The sequence below is a fragment of the Mandrillus leucophaeus genome, unplaced genomic scaffold (genome assembly GCF_000951045.1).
Source record: "Mandrillus leucophaeus isolate KB7577 unplaced genomic scaffold, Mleu.le_1.0 Scaffold537, whole genome shotgun sequence".
Taxonomy (NCBI): domain Eukaryota; kingdom Metazoa; phylum Chordata; class Mammalia; order Primates; family Cercopithecidae; genus Mandrillus; species Mandrillus leucophaeus.
In genome coordinates, this window is record NW_012105775.1 from 432,870 (window position 1) to 451,557 (window position 18,688).

At 41.9% G+C, this 18,688-nt stretch overlaps 1 protein-coding gene across 6 annotated transcripts in view; it reads left to right on the forward strand.

Annotated features, from left to right (window-relative positions):
- Positions 1–18,688, forward strand: part of DISC1 (disrupted in schizophrenia 1) — a 430,525-nt gene that overhangs the window by 237,875 nt on the left and 173,962 nt on the right. The window contains exon 10 of one of the 6 annotated variants that reach the window (XM_011997307.1): positions 16,939–17,123. The exons of 4 other annotated variants lie outside the window; for them this stretch is intronic. In XM_011997307.1, the coding sequence (XP_011852697.1) occupies positions 16,939–17,021 (83 nt within the window). In that variant the 3' untranslated portion in view covers positions 17,022–17,123. Of the gene's footprint in view, positions 1–5,173; positions 5,817–16,938; positions 17,124–18,688 lie in introns of those variants that run through there. One more of the 6 variants, XM_011997308.1, reaches the window with a different exon arrangement.

The window sequence follows — 18,688 nt, forward strand, 5'->3', positions numbered from 1 at the left end:
ATGATGATGATGGTGTGTGTGTGTGTGGTGTAGTGTATGTGTGTGTTTGCATGTGTATATGTGTGTGTGTGTGTGTGTATGTGTTTCCCTCATACCATTTTGCTTGTCAAATGATCCTTTAGGTTCTTTCCAACTGTATGGTTTTAGGTCAAAGGCAAAGCATGACGCAGTTCACTGTGAGCTGTGACTTATTATACAAGCTCGTGAAGGAGTCAGATGCCTTTTCTGATCCTCAATAGAACCTTTGTCTTCTCACCACCATAACACACTGGTTTCCCTTCAGGAACTGATTTTATATTCTCATGAGCACATATGCAGTTTCTCCTACAGACTGTAAGATTTTTAAGAGCAAGGACTGGGTCTTATTTTCCATTTTGTTCCCTACTGTCTTCGATCCTTATTTCATTCAGTGGTTTGATTTGAACAGAACTTTGGAAGCACGAGACAGACTCTGTACATTAAAAAGCTTCCAGGGCACTCACCATGGTGTCCGAAGTGTCACCAAATCTCTGCTTGCCTGAGGTTTCTCTATCTTGATTAATCTTGATTTGTGCAATTTTTTTTTTTTTTTTTTTTTTTTGTGAAAGAGTAAATGCCTGTGGGAGGGCTGGGCCCCACCTACAGAGAACTCTGGTAATGTGCCAAGAGCACGACTGCATAATTGGTGCATGTGACAGGGCACAGAGGAGGGTGGAGGGGTCCCTGAATGATGGGGGTGCCTTCCCCTCGGGCGTCTTTATTGTGTCCCCATTGGCATTACTGTTACTAAATCAGGGAACAGATGGAGGATTCTGTGACAGACAGCCTTTAGCGAGTTACCAGTGATGCCAGAGTTGACCATCAAGTAAATCTGTTGCCTTTTGAAAGACATCTTTGTCTGTACAATGCTAGGGCCTGAGTTGCTTAACCTTCTAGTAAACCATAAATTTCTCTCACATGTCCTTGGGGTGATAAAAATCTTTCCGAGTTGTGCGGAGCACAAAGTAGAACCTGACAGGGAATATTCTGAAATAATTGTGTGGATGGTGACAGGTGAAAAAGTACACCGTAGAGATATCGATCCTGTACAAATGCAACCTAAGTTGTTGCTCCGTTAAGAAATGTTTTTGGAGTTCTTCATACACTAAAAAAAAGAGAAGAAGACAAAGAAGAAAAGTGGAAAAGAAGAGATTTCTCTTGTCTTGTATGAAGCAGCAACATAATATTCTATCAGAATTGTTTTAAATATGGTAAAGTAAGGGCACTTCTATTTAAAGGATACATCTGTGGTTCATTTTTTATTTTTAATTGTCCTGATATCTCTTCCTTTGGGAAAGTCCGACGCTCTGGCTCTCTGCTATCTGTTCAGCCAGCCATCAGTAGAAGTGGGAACACAAATAGCTCATTGTTTTAATTTTGGATTTCCTTAGGCTGTTGCTGTCACCTAGTCATCTCAGACACTCTTACAGGGAAACCAGCACTGGCAGGGTGTGAAGGTCAGAGCAAGGGCAGCAGTGCTTCCCAGGATCACGTGCCTGGAGAGGTCGGCATGCCCCTGACTTCTAAAGGGGGCCTGTCTTCCACAGGACGAGAGCTTACTGAGCGCTTCTTCTGCACTTACTGTACATTGTCATCCATACGTTAGTCGTTGTTACCATAAATGTCCTCACACATATGTGGCATGTAGATGACAAGAGCTTCTGAGTATATTTTTGAACTGTGTTTTTCTAAGGCAACTTTAAGTGCTTAAGAATCCAGTGGTATACGGGTGGCCACTGACTTTTAGATTCACGGCAACGTTCTGAGTGGGCAATTCGCCACCTTTCTCTAACTTTTATGCCCTTGAGGAAGCTGAGTGTGCAGATGACTACCTGTACCTACTGAGCTTCCTCTCATAGAGTTGGGGAGATAAATATGCTGCAAAACCTGCTATAAAACAGTCGGCCCTGAGCAGCAGGAAACTGAGTATACAGTCACTCACATAGCCAAACCCAGGCTCAGGCCGACGTTCACCCCTGTCCGAAGAGGATGGAAATGAGACCATCTCACACCTCACATGGAAGTGCAGACCTGAAAGAAGAATGGGGGCTCCCCCAGCACAGGTGTCCTCATTTTACAGGTGCTAAAGGCTGTGGTGGAGACAGAGACGGGGAGAGGAGCTGGCCGTGATGCATTGTCGTGAGCATCTCACATGTAAGGGCCATGAGAAGTGAGGACAGAAGGGCAGCCAGGCTGGCTGGTCTTCACATGGGCCAGTTGAGTGGGACTGTGGCATGGCCGGTGGAAGAATGAGCATTTGAGGAGGCACAGAGTTCCCTACTCTTCTGAACCTCTGTTTTACAAAAGGCTTAGAATATAAAATTGGGACATCGTCTTTGGAATGGAGGGAGCAACGTGTTAACCTGGATAGCTTTGGTGCACAAGGTGAGATGTTTGCCAAGGGCTCACATGCTCTCCTTCATAGGAGAGGGTGCTTAGAAGGATGTCTGGCTCCTGTGAGATATGGGGCCTGTCCAGGACCTTCTGTTGCTACAGCAGGAACAGCAGTGTGAGGGAGGGATGTTGCTCTGCCTATTTTTCAGTCGTGGAACGGAGGCTTTGAAAGGTTCGGTAACTTGCTCGAGATCGCGCAGCCAGTGAGGGATAGCATGGATTCAACACCAGTCGGCTCATCTCCAAAGGCCTGACTGACAAAAACAAATTTCAATGGATTTTACCTTTCCTCTGTAATAGACGAGGGATATCTCATTTCGGAATATCTGAAGGTGACATTTGGAGTTGCTCATTGATTCAATTATTCTGAATCTTTATTTCAGAACTTATTTATCTCAGGTTTTAGATTTGGAATGCTCCAAAACTATTCGTTGCTTTCACTCCCCTTTGCACTGCTAAGTAAAGGTGATGTAGGAGAACTACTCATGGGGGTGAGCACAGCAAGGGTACGAAGGATGTAAAATCAGATGCGGCTTTTCTATGCATCTTTCTTAGATGCATTACCCTTAACCCAAGAGACTGTCAGGATCATTATTAACTTTCCTAATATTTTGTAAAGCATTCAGATATCAACATTTGAGGGACATGCTCCTGGTCTTGTTTAAGTCAGGGCAGGAGTAGCTAATTAATTTTCTGATTCCTCAGGCTTCACAGTTTCAACCAGCCGTAATTATTTTGCAATTGAGGTTCCCTCTCTGCCCAAACTGGCATTGGTATCAAGGGCTAAATGCATCAGCTTTGTAATAATGGAGACGGGTGCCAACTCCATCTTCCATATGGGATGAAGTTGGGGAGAGATGGCAGAGAAGAATGCATTGGTCAGACTGTAAATGATATCGAGTAGAAAGAAGTCAGGGATTTTTGTTTTTAACATGGAAAGGAAATAGAATTGTAACTAAGTTGAAGTTTCTCTTTGTGCAAATTTCATCTTGTCATTTACAAGGGATTATGCCACACAGCTATGGATTTGGGCCCAATATTTGACCTTACAGCAGCTCTAAAAGATTAGACTGCAGTTAGGAAATGCCCTCTGGATCTGATTTTTAAACAGAACCAAATGCATTCTACTCTTTTCTGCTTTTAAGAGTAACACTGCTTGAGGATGTGTTGAAGCCCTGCTAGACATCTTTGCTGATATTTGCCTTTAGCATTCTTTCTGGAGGTATTTAGACCTTAATAACCTACTGTTGTCCTTTAAAAAAGGACTGAAGAGAATAATATTTGTAGAAACAAAATAATCAAATGCAGTCATACATCATCTAGTGATAGGGATACGTTATGAGAAATGCATCGTTAGGCAATTTTGCCATTGTGTGAACAGCGTAGAGTGTGCTTACACAAACCTGGATGGTGCACCCTACTACTCCACACCTAGGCTCTGTGGTGCAGCCTATTCCTCCTACGCTACAAAGCTGTGCAGCATGTGACTGTCTTGAATACTGTAGGCAATTGTCACACAGTAAGTATTTGTGTATCTGAACATATCCAAACAGAAAAAGTACAGTAAAAATATGGCATTATAATCTTAGGGGACCACTGTCACATACACTGTCTATCGTAGACTAAAATGTGATTAGGTGGTACGTGACTGTACTAGCAATAAAGTGCTTCTGAACTGAGAGGGTGGAATGGGAACAGGTACTGGCTTCTTGTTTTAAGGGCTGGCTGGTGAGGAACTTGCCACGCAGAGCAGTAGGTTGAAATAGGCTGAAGACAGGCTACAGATAGGCTCCAGGGTTGATGCAGGGCCAAGGTACAGCAGTTGCCTTGTCCTGGCTCGCTGCAGGCTTGGCATCTCCTGTGCCTGTGTCCCTGAATTTGCGGTTGAACTTAAAGTTTGGGGAATCCCAGTGGCCCTGATGAGACTAGAAATACCGCCCTAAACAACCTCCTTTAGCAGCTAAACTGACAATAATAATCTGTTGTTCACTGCACAGGATTGAGATGAGTGTGGCAGTCTCCTAGACGAAGGGCCACGCTGCTCTCCCACCTGGGTGGGGTGGTCAGTCTAGGGTGGCCCAAGGGGACTCATGGGTCCCGATGACCCTGGAGCTGATAACCAACTCACAAACACATACATCAACAACATGAAGCTAGCTTCTACTGGGGCTTTGTTGCCTGGCAGGCCTGAGTTTTAATCCTGGCTGGCCTCTTAATAAGTGATTGTGGCTAAGTCATTCTAATTTTTTTCTCTCTGAGCCTCAAATTCCTCATCTATAAAATGAGCATGAAATCGTATTCTAGTCATTCTGAGGGACAACTGAAGTGATATATGTGATAATATGAAATGCAGTAGATGTGATATGTAGAATTGTAAAACTTTCAAAAAGTAAAATGCCTGTTAAATTGTAAAATATGTGTAATATGTGAAAAACTCCTGGCAAATATACCTACTAATATCTATTTACATACAGTTCTTTTATATAAAATATAGAGCAGTATATGTAAACCTTCTAATAAAACACCTGGCTACAACTATGAATTCTTACGTGCTCTTCCTGCTCTCAGCTTCTCCTCCTGTTTTTAAGTCTTTGCAAGGCCTCCTCTAGTTGTTACGTTCTGAAAAGATTCAAGTTTGCATCCTAGACTTCAAATGATGTCTTTCCCATGTGGTATGTAGTGTATCACCCTGTACTTGGAAGTATGTGATACAAGAAACTAATAATCTAAAAAAATCTTTTTTTTTTTTTTTGGTTTTGAGATAGAGTCTCACTCTGTCACCCAGGCTGGAGTGCAGTGGCACAATCTCGGCTCACTGCAACCTCTGCCTCCTGAGTTCAAGCGATTCTCCCACCTCAGCCTCCCGAGTAGCTGGGATTATAGGTGCCTGCCCCGGCTAATTTTGTGTTAGTAGAGATGGGGTTTTACTGTGTTGACCAGGCTGGTCTCAAACTCCTGACCTCTAGTGATCCACCTTCCTCAGCCTCCCAAAGTGCTGGGATTACAGGCGTGAGCCACTGTGCCTGGCCCCTGCAATAATTCTTTAATGTAAGGAAATATCAAAGGAAAAACAAGAAATTCTAGGTAAGGAAAGGAATTTATTTAGTGGAAATATAAAAGAAGTTTAAAAAGTTGAAGAAAAGTATGGTTTTCAATGTTGATGGTGCGTCCTTTGCAAATCCTTAAATTTGTGAATGACACTTTTGAAAACTTACACCTTATTCTAGGTGTCCTTGTTCACTTTACACTGTACTGTAAAGAATCACAAAAGAGGACCTCATACTTAAATAACTTTCTATGTAACATATATATATTTCAAAGCAACATGTTATGTATCTAATAAACACATACAATTTTTGTCAATTAAATAGTACATTAAAAAGACAAAAATAACTTTCTATAAATGAACTTGTTATTTAATCCAGTGATAGAATATTCCCCATTTGATACAAGCAGTTAAACTTCATTTCCATTAAGGCAAACACGCAAATAACAATCCTCCTTCCCAAATTTGAAATCCCACTTCTCTTTTTGAACTCTCTTCATGAAGTAGTCCCTTTTCTTGCATTTACAACATAAAGCCTAAGCCACAGATATTGGAGGGCAGGGGTTGAGGATGAGCAATACAATTGAGATGTCCCTCATGCCCTCAAACCAAAAGCCCTCCTTCCTAAGTATGACTTATTTTCCTTTCCACGAAATGACTTGAAGGGTGATTATATCCAAAGGGAAGTGACGTTTCTCCTTCTTTCTCTTCAGCTGGTCCATTTCCACAGCCCACAAAAGCAAGTCTCTAATTTGGGACTTGATTCAAAGTCTGTAAAAACCCTCGGCACATCTTTCTTCTTTGAATATGTTCACATGCATATTCCAAAAAAGGGTTCTCATTGCTAGTTAGGCCATTAATTTTACGTGATATCCAAATCAAACAGCTGCCGTACTGTTTAAGTTCAGATCCTCAAATGGCACTTCGAACGTGAAAGTCATGGCTGCCACTCTCCGGGTGACTATCCGGCGATGACACTTCTAGCTTTGTTTTTGACTTGACGTGCATATGCCAAAGGCTTCAGCAAACATAAACTCATACAAATGTTTGTCAAGCTGTGTGAGCCTAAACAGCTCATTAGTTGCAAGAATGATCAGATGGGAGATGGGTTGCCCAATTTGGATGGTGACCTTCTGAGCTCTCGGTTGGATTGCAGATTGATGTGTCACAGTGTATTGGAACATAATGAATCCTGTGGCATGTGGATGGTAAAATGCAGCACAGAAACTATGCAATGAAGAGGCAGGAAGAAGGTGGCAAGTACAGGAGCATAACAGCAGTTAGACATCTCCTTTCCCCCTTCCCCTGTTATGCTTCCCCTCTGCTTCTCGGGGTGCCCATTAAAATGCACTTGGTAATGAAACGCTGTTTGAAATCAAAGTTGCTGAAGCAATGTTGTGGATATTGTGGAAACCTGTCTTATTTATTTTAAGGATGAGCTTATTTCCAGGTGCTTTCAGCGCCTGCAGCCCAGTTAGTTCCTATGCATTGATTTTCTCTCATGTCCCTGCTTCAGAGTAATTCTCCTGTGCGCAGGCACATGACCTTCTAGTTGAAAACCTGCCCCTGCCATTTCTTTATGTGGCCACAGCCCAGGGAGCTTGCCTACCCTGCGTGAGCAGGTTGCCATGATAATGGTTCCCAGTGCTGCTCAGTGGGGAACTGAAGTCACGGTATTTTCCTTCATATCCTCTTGAAGCTTCATTTTGTGACCTTGTTTCATCCTGCTGAACCCGTCGTTGGAATTGCCCCAAAGGTGGTGGAAGGGGAGTCCCCACAAGGGAGAGCCCCAAACTTTCCCAAGATGGGGCCTACTGAGATTCCAAAGAAAGAAGCAGTAAAAGCCAGAGTGATCAGGCCAAAGCATTCATTAGGGGAGCTTAGGCAGAGTGGGCTGTAGCAATCCTGCGACGGCAGCGTGAACAAAGGGGCCTTCCACCTAGAAACGTCCTCAGCGAGGTGCTCAGGGGATGGAGTTTACATGAGGGTTTAAGGAATTTGGCTCAGGGCCAGGGCCAGTTTCTTTCAATGTTTTGGGCAAAAACATAGATACCTTTATCAATGCGTGGGAATGTTGAAGGCCCCGGTTTGGGTTCAAGCCTGCTGGGAAAAACCTGCAGCTGTCTGGGTCGCAGGGCGGTCAAGGCACTCTGAGTTTTGGTCACCACAGAAAGGCGAGGGCTCTAGGGGACCCACCAGAGCTACAGGCTCCAATGTCAGCCCCACTTTTCCAAGTACAAATTTATTCCGGAAATTAAAGTACTACTCTTACTTTTTCACACATTTCAAAGTCATGGGTTGACACTGATAGCCTGTCTAATGCAGGAAAACTCTGATCTATTTAACTGATTTAAAATGTTTATAATCAATTATCTGGATAAGTGTCATTGATGGAACTCCAGGTGTGTGGAGACGCCACTGGCCTGGGAATCACGACATGTGGGTTTTGTCCTAGATCCCTGCCACGTCATTTAAACACCATGGGCGTCAGTTTCTTCACAGCAAAAGTTAGGGTTATACTAGATATTCTCCATGGACCTTGTCAAATATTTTTGATGATGCTGGGATTTTATAACTAACACAGGAAAACAAGAACCTAGAATGATTAGAATCTTGAAAAAATTATTTGTTTGTTTGTTACAGAGAATCTTGAAGTTAGCTGAAGTCTGTTGCCCTTTCTTCTGGCATCGGCACAGCCCAGATGCAGCCATTTCTCATCGTCAGAACTAGACGGGCCACACTGAGAAAGACTGTGGACCGGCTACCCGGAATCTGGCCGCTTAGTGCATTCAAGAATGCTGCTTGGTTTCTATGGCTGTGATTTCCAAGCATTTTCTAAAAGATGTATAGAGGAGAAACCTAAGTTCCTGCCACCACCCCACCTTGAAGTCAAATTTCCTTGAAGGCACCTGAGCATAGGGAGGAGAACATCAGCTAACTCTTGCCACTATAGGCCCAGGTTAAAATGCAGCCAGGAAATGCATTCCAGTGGCTTGCCTGGCTGAACACAATTGTAGATGGAGCCTGGAGAAACATCTAAGCAAACAACCACTTGTGTCAGTTCAGTTGTTTCACCAAAAAAGCAAAACAAAACAGATTTTACTAACTCAATTAATAATTCATTTGCCCCATAAAATGTAGCCTAACTGAATTTCTTGCCTTGTCTTCCAAGACATTAAGTCGGGGGGCTTGTTTATAGCCGTGGCTCTCTTCCTTGACTAAGCATCCCGGCTACCTGCTGGGCCCTAGGTCCAAGGTGGGACCTGGACTCAGCATGTTTTTCAGAGTTCTCCAGGTGATTCCAATGGTTAGTCAATTTAAGATTCATTTAGGGCTGATTATCAGTCTTCCATGTGGATAAAACCAGTTAATTTCCTGTGGATATTTTGTGAAAGCCTTATTAAGAGGAGGGAGCACTGTTTTGAACTTGCGTTGTGAGCTCTGCCTGTCTCTGGAGGTGGCAAGGGTGCTCGTCTTCATTCCGGTCTGTGTTGCATGCTGTCTTCCCCCATCTCCCTACTCTTTCTCAACCTTCCTACTTACTATTCCACGCACTCGCTGGGTTAGATGACGTTTTCTATTGTTCCACTGAAGGTTACAATTTGGAGTTGATTCCTGTAGTCTTCCTTTTTCTATTTACTTTCAAAAAAGATGTTGCAAAGTCCAAGTTTCTTCCTCATGTCCCTTTTCTCTAGGGAGTACTGTAGAAGTTTCCAAACCTTCCTGCTTCTGGCCTTCTTAGTATTTTAATAACTCTTGCTTTGTTCCCAGGTTTCTCTGAGTATCTGGGGCAAGTGGAAACCTCAGAGATGGGGTCTGGAAATGTAAAACGTTGATGAATTGCAGAGTCACCCCATGAATGGTATTGATTGGTCAGAGGTATTCTGGAAAAGTCTGCAAAATCCAAAAGCTAATTTGTATTTTAAAATACACTCTATAACCCTTGAGTGCCCACTCATCCTCAGCTGGCTCCAGGGAATGGCATCTGAACTCACGGTCTCATCTATGGGAGCTGCATTTCATCAACCTATTTTGGAAACCAGCATACTTCTGGTTCTGAGAATTCAGCTGAGAAACAATACCTAGTTTCCTATACAAACCCCCCACTAAAAAAATTTTGTGATGTGCCCCATGTCTGTCTGACACATTTTCACTTGTTTCTTCATCAATGATCTAGGTCTGTCCACCCTGCTCTATTTCTTTTCTATTTATCTCCATTATCTTAGTCTATTTGGGCTGCTGTAGCAAAGTACCATAGACTGAGTGGCTCATAAACAACAGAAATGTATGTCTCACGGTTCTGGAGGCTGGGAAGTCCAGGATCGAGGCAGTGATAGATTCGGTGCCTGGTGAGGGCTTGTTTCCAGGTTCATAGATGGTGCCTTTTCTATTGTCCGTATGTCCATATGTCCTCCCATTCTGGAAGGGGTGAGGGAGCTCTCTGGGGCCTCTTTTGTAAGGGGACTAATTCCGTTCATGGAGATTCTACCCTTATAACCTAGTCACCTCCCAGAGGCCCTACATCTTAATGCCATCACTTTTGGGGTTAGGATTTTAACAAATGAATTTTGGGAGGGCACAAGCATTCAGTCTGAAACATCCATTTCTTGCCTACTTCAAAATTTTTTGTTGCCGTTACATCAAAATCTCTTCTGGCTCTTTCTGAAAGTGGACTTCTATGTAACCACTTTCCCTTTCCTTTGCAATTTGAACGAAGTTTTCCTCCTAAAAAAACAAGAAGCACCAGTAGATGATGGAGAGCATGAGTGCCAGAGAGTGGGGAAGCCTGGGCTCTCCTGCCAGGTTCTGTGTTACTCAAAAACTGAGGACTTGGAGGGTTGATGAGCCGAGCTTTCTGTTGGGGCTCCTCTTTCCCGTCCACGTATTGTTCCAGCAGTACAAAGTTTGTCAGTCAGAGACAATGTGGGCTCCCATGGCAAGGTGGCTGCCAGTTTTCATACTCTGTAAAAGGCTTAGTGATGGAAGGAGATTAAATTTAATGCTTTAACGTGGAATTAGGTAGAGATCTTGTACCACAGAAAATTGGAAATCAAGGGTGAAAAACTGAGAAATGGAGTGATGTCTTTTTCTTCCACACAATTTCATATTTGCAAACTAAATTAACTCTAAATAGTTTAGGGTTTTATTGCAGAAATCTATAAAACTTTAAAGAATCTTGGCATTTGATTGATTTTTCTAGTTTATGAAAAACTGACAATACTCTAAGCCAAAGACACATTCAACATAATAATGCAGGTTGTGTATCCCTTATCTAAAATGCCTGGGATGAGAAGTGTTTTAGATCTAGGATTTTTTTTTGAATATTTGCTTATTTACCTGTTAAGCATCTCTAATCCAAAAAATCCAAAATCCAAAATGCTCCTATCAGCATTTCCTTTGAGCATCATGTTGGTGCTCAGAAAATAGTAGATTTTGAAGTATTTCAAATTTCAGATTTTTGGATTAGAGATGCTCAACCTACAAATCAAAAAAATATTTTGTGTAATGTCTTACCATGTGTGTGTTTGGAGCCTTCTCAGGGTTAAGCAGATATGAAAAGCCCACGTTTACAGGAAAGAATTTAAGAAAATAAAGGGCCAACATTTTTTCCCTCCTAGCTTCATGTCATAATATTTTTGCCTGCTGCAGAGTCAATTCATTTCTATCTTCAGACTTATCACTATCAGGCATTTTCCATTCCCCGCATTTCTCATTTTTTGTTATCTTTTTGCACTTGCAAAAACTGAAATTTGGCTTGAATGAGACACATTTCCCTACCCTTTATCTCTCACTGATTCATTCCTTGAATTGGGGCAAATCTTTCTAATCTAAGCCAGTTTCATCCTCTTGCTATAGAGTAACCTGTGCCAACAGAGTCCTGTGTGGGATGAGTTTGGCAGAATTGCAGACTGCGTTTTTGGACCTAGCAGCTGAAGATGATTCTGTCCCTCATCAATTTTTTTTCTACTAAGGGCACTTTTGCCTTCCAAATGGTATTGGTAAAAACAATCTTTTTTTTTTTTCTATTTCCTTTATCTAAAGAAAGTCTTCAACTTAGTTTTGTTCTGTTCCTGTGAATGTCGGTACAGGAAAGTCCTTGAAGAACATCGGAAACAGGAGCTTCATCTGGGCTCTGTGATGGTGCCATTGTATGAATTGAAATCCATCAGGGTGGGACTGGTTATCTGTCTAACAAAGATGCCATGAAACATGATTGAGAGTGTCCTTTGGGTGGAGTGCTTCTTACATTTTGGGGTTAAGAGCCTTTTCTGTCATTGTTTTTATTATTATTTATTTATTTATTTTTATTAGAGATGGGGTCTTGCTACATTGACCACGCTGGTCTTGAACTCCTAGCCTCAAGTGATCCTCCCACCTTGGCCTCCCAAAATGCTGAGATTACAGGTGTGAGCCACTGCACCTAGACTCTATCATTGATTTTGACAAGTTTTTTCTTTTTTTTGGTTGTTGTGGTTTTGGAAGTTTTTTTCTCAGAAAGGACATACTTGACTGAATTTTTCTCAGAGCCTAATTATTAGTTAGTTATTTGTTTTTATTTCTTTTTGATTTCACTACAGTAGCTGCTATATCTTGAGTAACGTTTATCTTTTAACTTGCTTTATGTTTTGGTAGATCTTAGTGATTATGCAATTTGATGATGCCATTCAATATCAAGGTCAGACCACAGCATGTACAAGAGGTTGCTGTCACGTGATATTTTTCCATTTTCATCTCTTAGTATGCTTTCTTATTTTTTGCATTGCCCGTACAGTGAATTAAGAAGAATCTGATTGAAATATCACCTCATAATAGATAACTTTCCCATTAATGTTTGCTCACTCATCTGTAGGCCTAGGAAGCTTTATATCTATTTACAACAGTGACTAGGACCAATAGTGTGCTGTTAAATGTTTAGGAACCAGTTCTCCAGGAAAAAAAAAGTCCTGATTGGCAACGTCTGGCCATTTCCATAGTGTAAATCTCCCATCATGGCTGATTTCCAGCTATTTCTGGTTTAACAAGTGGCTCACAAAATTCTTGAAAGTCTATCAACTGGCTGTCACCAGGAGGATGGCTCCAGCACCCACCATACCTGACAACAGTTTTATTACTTTACAGATGATAAAAAGCTTTATCCTCGTTATTTCGTTTCTGATTTACAAAATAGCCCTGTAGAGTAGGTGGTGTTATACATGAGGCATCTGAGACTCAGAGGCCTAAGTGGCTGGAAATAGCTTCAGCAGCTATTATTAGGCAGAGCAGAGACGGAATGCTGCCTCTGAGCTGAGCATTCTTGGTGTTCTCGTCACTCATGGCAACTGTTTTCCATTGTGAGGATTCCCTTAGTGGTGTCATAATTGGACTCCAAAGGAGTGTACTCAAGAAATGACTACTTCAATGGTTTTCTGTAGTTTTAGTAGGTAGTTTTTAGTTATTTGAGCATAAGAATAATAGTCTGCCTATGAAAGAACTTGGTAAATTTTTTTTCTTCTGATTTTCAGACGCCATTTCTGTCTTGAAGTATCTGGGGTATGATTGCTTTGTAATATTTTGTTACTTAAGGATGGTATCTAGACAACCCTTAGTTAATGTTATAGAATCAGAACTAGAAGGACATCTTCATTCTTCTTCACTTAGAGAGGATATAAGTGTCTCTGGCCATTTATTGGGTTAATAATGGTGACTTCAAGTGACCCAGGAAACATCTGAATATCTTTGTTGCACTTGGAAAGACATTTAGTTTGGTAATATTTTCCAATCAGGTGATCATTTCAAAATGACTTGCACCATGGAGTGCTGATGTGATGATGGCTGGAGATTTCATGTGTCAGGCACAGTTGGGAATACTTTATGAATATGAGTTTATTTCTGACCTTGAAGGTAGACATTGTTCTCAGTTTGTTGAAATTGAGGCTCATGTAAGTAAAAAATGCCCCCATTCATAGCAAATAAGTGACAGAGTTAGCCTCTGACTCTGCAAAGGACTCATATGGCTTTCATGTAATAAAGTCGATATCCCATTTTGGTAATAAAAGGGATAATAAAAGACGAACATGTCTTCATTAGCTTGTAGATAAGCTCCAAGTTTCAGCACGTGCATAGTTTGTAATGTCTTCACAGGGTCTGCAGGCTCATTGCTGTGAAAATATTGAACTAACACGAATTTAGTTTTAATTGACATAGTTTATAAAACATTCTTTTTTTTTTTTTTTTTGAGATGGGGTCTCACTCTGTTGCCCAGGCTGGAGTGCTGTGGTGCGATCTTGGCTCACTGAGGTCTCTGCCTCCTGGGTTTAAGTGATTTACCACCTCAGCCTCTACAGTTGCTGGGACTACAGGTACCCCCCACCATGCCTGGCTAATTTATATTTTTAGTACAGAAGAGGTTTAACCATGTTGGCCAGGCTGGTCTCGAACTCCTGGCCTCAATGAATCTGCTTGCCTTGGCCTTCCAAAGTGCTAGGATTACAGGCATGAGCCACTGCACCCGGCCTAAAACAGTCTTTTAACAAAAGCATAGTTTTATGTTGAATTCAGGTAGATTCGAACCATTGCTTTTAATAAGACAGTATGCTTTCTTTCAGACTCTTGGGTTAGATTGAACTTCTCATAAAACTGTCATGGGACAGACTGCAACTTCTTTCCATTATCAGAATCTCTAGGCGAGTTGATCCATTTCTTTGCCCTGGGCTTTTTAAGAAAGTAGGGTAATGAGTCCCTGGTTTCTCATCTCCGTAAGGATGAAAGGATGCTGGAGCCAAGGTCTAGTCTACTCCCAGTCCCTCGTGGCACAATGTGGAGGAAAAGCACCAGTGTAGATCAGAAGTCCATGAGCGGAAACTCAGAATCAAAGCCGGTATTCAATTCTTCCTTTTCTTGGAGGAAATCACTGTGTCCCCTGAAGAGAAAAATGCCCTTTGCTCTTGCACTGGGGAGTTCTGTTTAGTGCTTTTGCACACGAAAGGACTGTACTGGCTGGCAGTATAGACATTTTTTTATGAAAATCTTTTTCATAAATCCTTTTGCAGAGTATAGCCAGCTAGCAGTATATGAACACTTAAGATTAAGCATAGTTTTTGTCACACAAAGTTAACAATAAAAACACATGCAACTCATCATTTATAAAACGCTACTTATAATTTTTCATTATTCTCATTTCTGAGGGCAAATTTTCAGATGAAAACAGAAAGGAATTTTAGAAGTTTTCATTTTTTTCCCCTACATCAGGCTTCCCTATATCTCGTCTGTATAACAAGTACCTTGATCTTTCATTTATAAGAGTTTCAGTTATAAGAGGCTCATACGCGTTGCCTCTGTTTTCTATGTATTGGTGGTGTCATTAGAAAACCTGAGGGGGTAGGCCGGGTGCGGTGGATCACGCCTGTAATCCCAGCACTTTGGGAGGCAGAGGCAGGTGGATCACGAGGTCAGGAGATGGAGACAATCTTGGCTCACACAGTGAAGCCCCGTCTCTACTAAAAATACAAATAATTAGTGGGGTGTAGTGGTGGTCACCAGTAGTCCCAGCTACATGGGAGGCTGAGGCAGGAGAATGGTGTGAACCTGGGAGGTAGAGCTTGCAGTGAGCCGAGATCGCACCACTGTACTCAAGCCTGGGCGACAGGGAGACACGTCTCAAAAAAAAAAAAAAAAATTCTGAGGGGGTGGACACCATTTTTTGGTACTGAACGACGTAAAGACCATTTAGAAAGAAAGGATAGATGTTAAGAAGGCTTCCTTATACAAAAATTCTTGTATATTGTTCGTTCCAATTTTATTTTTATTTTGATATATAAAATCCTATGTTCAATCTCTCATCCTGAATATCAGGTTATCCCAGAAAGAGAAAGTAGCAGTCTAATTATTTTATTTGGTCACGTGGTAGTCTTAGTACAATTAAATCTCCTTTGAAAGTTTCTCAATTGTGTAGTTACGAATAGTACCCCACACCACAGCTGTGGTAGACCTGGAGCGGTATTGGGCTCAGGTCACAGAATGATCACTGAAGGACTTTAGAGATCACCTATTGAGTCCCTGTTTTAGAGAGGAGCAAGCAAAGGCCCAGAGAACTCACTCCATTTGCCAAGGTCCGACAAGTGCATAGGTGAGCTGGAACCAGAACCCCGTCTTTCGGTCTTCACTCGAGAGCTCTTTCCAAACAGACATGCTGACCTGGGAGTCTGACAATTACTATATGCTCATGTTTCCTATCTGAAGTCCACATGTCTTTGTGGGGGAAGAGAATTGTCTGGTATCATTCGTTAATGCCCACTCTTCATGTTTGCCAAAGACCACCAATACATTGGCCAGTGATTGTGTTACACTGGTTTGTTTATATGTCGGCTTTCAGTGATGCCAGAAAATCAAAAGGAGGTTAAGAAATCCCAGAGGTTCACCCAAGATGGGAGGCTAAACCTTCGTTGTATTATGGGTCTTAATTCAAGATAAAATAATCTTTAGCCTAATAAACATTAGGTTGAGTTTTGAAAGTGTAAACACTAATCTGTAGACTGACATCTATTTCCTTGGCAATATTGGCTATATCCATTAAATAATAACTCCTCATTCTCCCTTCCCCCAGCCTCTGGCAACCTCTGTTCTACTTTCTGTCTCTGAATTTGACTACTCTAGGTGCCTCATATAAGTGGAATCACGTGACATTTGTCTTTTTGTGATACGATATCTTCTTTAAAAAGAAAATGAACAGAAACTTTCCATGAGAGAAGTCAGTTCTGCAGCCAGCGTGCCTCTTAGTTCCATATTCATACAAGGCCCTCTTGGAAACTTAGCCTTTGGAGTTGGATATTATCTCAGAAGACATGGCAGCTTAGGAATCTGGTACTCTAAAAACAGATTTACAGGCACTAGATTTTTTGGTATATGTGTGTGGGCATTTTGGTCTTCCTGAAAGTGGTTGAGACCAGTATTTCTAGGCAGACTATAGTGCACATCATCCAGTTCTCTAAGTCTTGGATTGTTGATCTCACTGTCATGGCAAGAAGGGGCAGGGATTACTGAACTCGTTACTCCTGTGCCCAGACCTCTGAGCCCGGTGTGTGAGTGTGGCTCAGTGCCTTTCCCATAGCGCCCCACATCCCCCCAGGGCCCTGCAGAAAGTTCCTGCAAGTCCACCCGCTGCACATACGGAGCAAAAAGAGCTTCCTATGGGAACTGTTCTCCAGAAAAGACAGAAACCCGGGCCCTAGAGAACCAGAAGAATTAAATTCCAGTTTCAACTCTGCCATTGAATAATTAGGCAACTGTAGGCAGTTCACTTTGCTCCTCTGGACCAGAGATTTCTCATCTACAAAATGAAAAACTTGGACTTAATTATCTCTGAAGTCACTTCAAGCAGAAATGTAACGATTCTTTGATTTATTAAAAAAAAAAATCAATGATAATGACCAACAGTGAACACTTATTACAAGGCTCCAGGCACTTTTGAAGTCCTTAATATTTAATGTTCACTACTACCTTAGGATATAAGTACGTGATGCAGAGTTCTGGACACAGAGAAGTTAGTAACTTGCCCGAGGACAGCCTGCAGGACACAGCAATGTGATTTGAACCCAGAGGGTCTGACTTCAGCCCCCAACGCTCAACTACTATTAATTGAAAGGGCATTGAAGAGAAATGATGTCACAATAAAAAGAAAAAAAGAAAAGAAAGCATGTCTTCGACTTTCTAGTCGTCATGCTTTGTATGGATTCTTCTTTCAACCTTGATGAAAGGGTATAATTAATCTGTAATTAAAGTCATAATAGTTTCTTAAGACGAGGAAATGTTGTCATTGCGGTTCTCTGACCACAAGAGGGCGCTGTGGCAAAGCTTACGGTCTGCGCATCCTCTGCCGCAGGAGGGTACAACTTAGTGGGACAAACTTCAAAAGAAAGATGCCATTTCTAAGACCTCATTTATCACCTCGGGATAGCCAGTCTTCATTCCTTTAAAATACAGAATAAAAATAACACATAAATCAACACAATTACATTCCTCCTTGATAGCATCACCAGTCTTCTTGAGGCCTGGTGTCAAACCTCTGCTTCAGTGTTACAGTCCGGGGTGTGCATGCCTCCTTAATACCCACCTTGCTGGTATGCTCCAGATGGCTGTCTTCTTAGCCGTAGATGGAATTAAGCACCATAATGAGGGATATTTTATTTAAATCTGCATTAAAAAAATCTTCCATGACTTATTCACATGTCTGGTTAGCTATCACACTGTCATTCCATGTGATCGGAAATGAGAAAGATTTAGAGAAAGTAATTGTTTAACATGAACGGATGTACCTCTTTTGCTTCAGATGAGAATAGGCAGCACAGAAGAACTGGAGCTGATTTGTGGAAGGCTTCCCATAGCTAGACCCTGGAGGCTGTAAAAAGTGGTTTGGAACTGTGTTTAAAAAATAATAATAATAGAGGGAACAGTGAGGTACCCAGGAGGAGGAGAGAGCACCTGTTCCAGCCATGGGGGCATCCCCGTCAGATACATAGATGCTCTTAATTAATTAGGCTGCTAGTAAACCCTCCTGAGTGTGCAGGACAGGAGGAATTCATTTTCAAGCTTTAAAAAAAAAGATGAGTCTTGGGCACACAGCCCTGTGGCCCATATGTTATTGTTGTGTTACCCATCAGTCAGCAGTTTTCCTCTCCTGTTGTTGATAGATCTTCCCATACAGTTAGATTTGTTTAGAAAGAAAAGTTTCAAGTCCTTGCAAATGATTATAAACTGAAGAACTGGAAACCCTGGTTAGGAAACAGTTGGAGCGCTATGTATGGCTTAATGAAAGGACACTGCCTCTTTAATCCTCCAAGGCTGAATCGTCAGCTTGGTTAAGACTATCTTTAAAAGGTGAGCAGGGCACTTCAAACCTGGCTATTGGCAAGGGAGAGAAAAAAGCTGCCACCCTCCCCTTAGCATTCCTCTGCTAATCTTCCATTTATATTGCAATGAATGTGCTTTGGCATTGAGTGCGTTTTAAAGCTCCTGCTTAGCTGGCTGGGGGACAAGTAAAAACAAAGCAAAATAAAACCTCAGAGGATACTCATGGCATTTTATGCCACCAGACGCATAAAAAAATAAACAGTTATTTCTGCTTTTGAGAAGAAGCTACATGCATGTGGCTGGCATTCCAAGATGGGCAAACGAGAGCCCTCAGTAGCACCTGCCCCAAACCCTCCACTCTCCCCTCTTTAGATCGGAAGAGATTCTGCTTTCCTATCTTGTCTC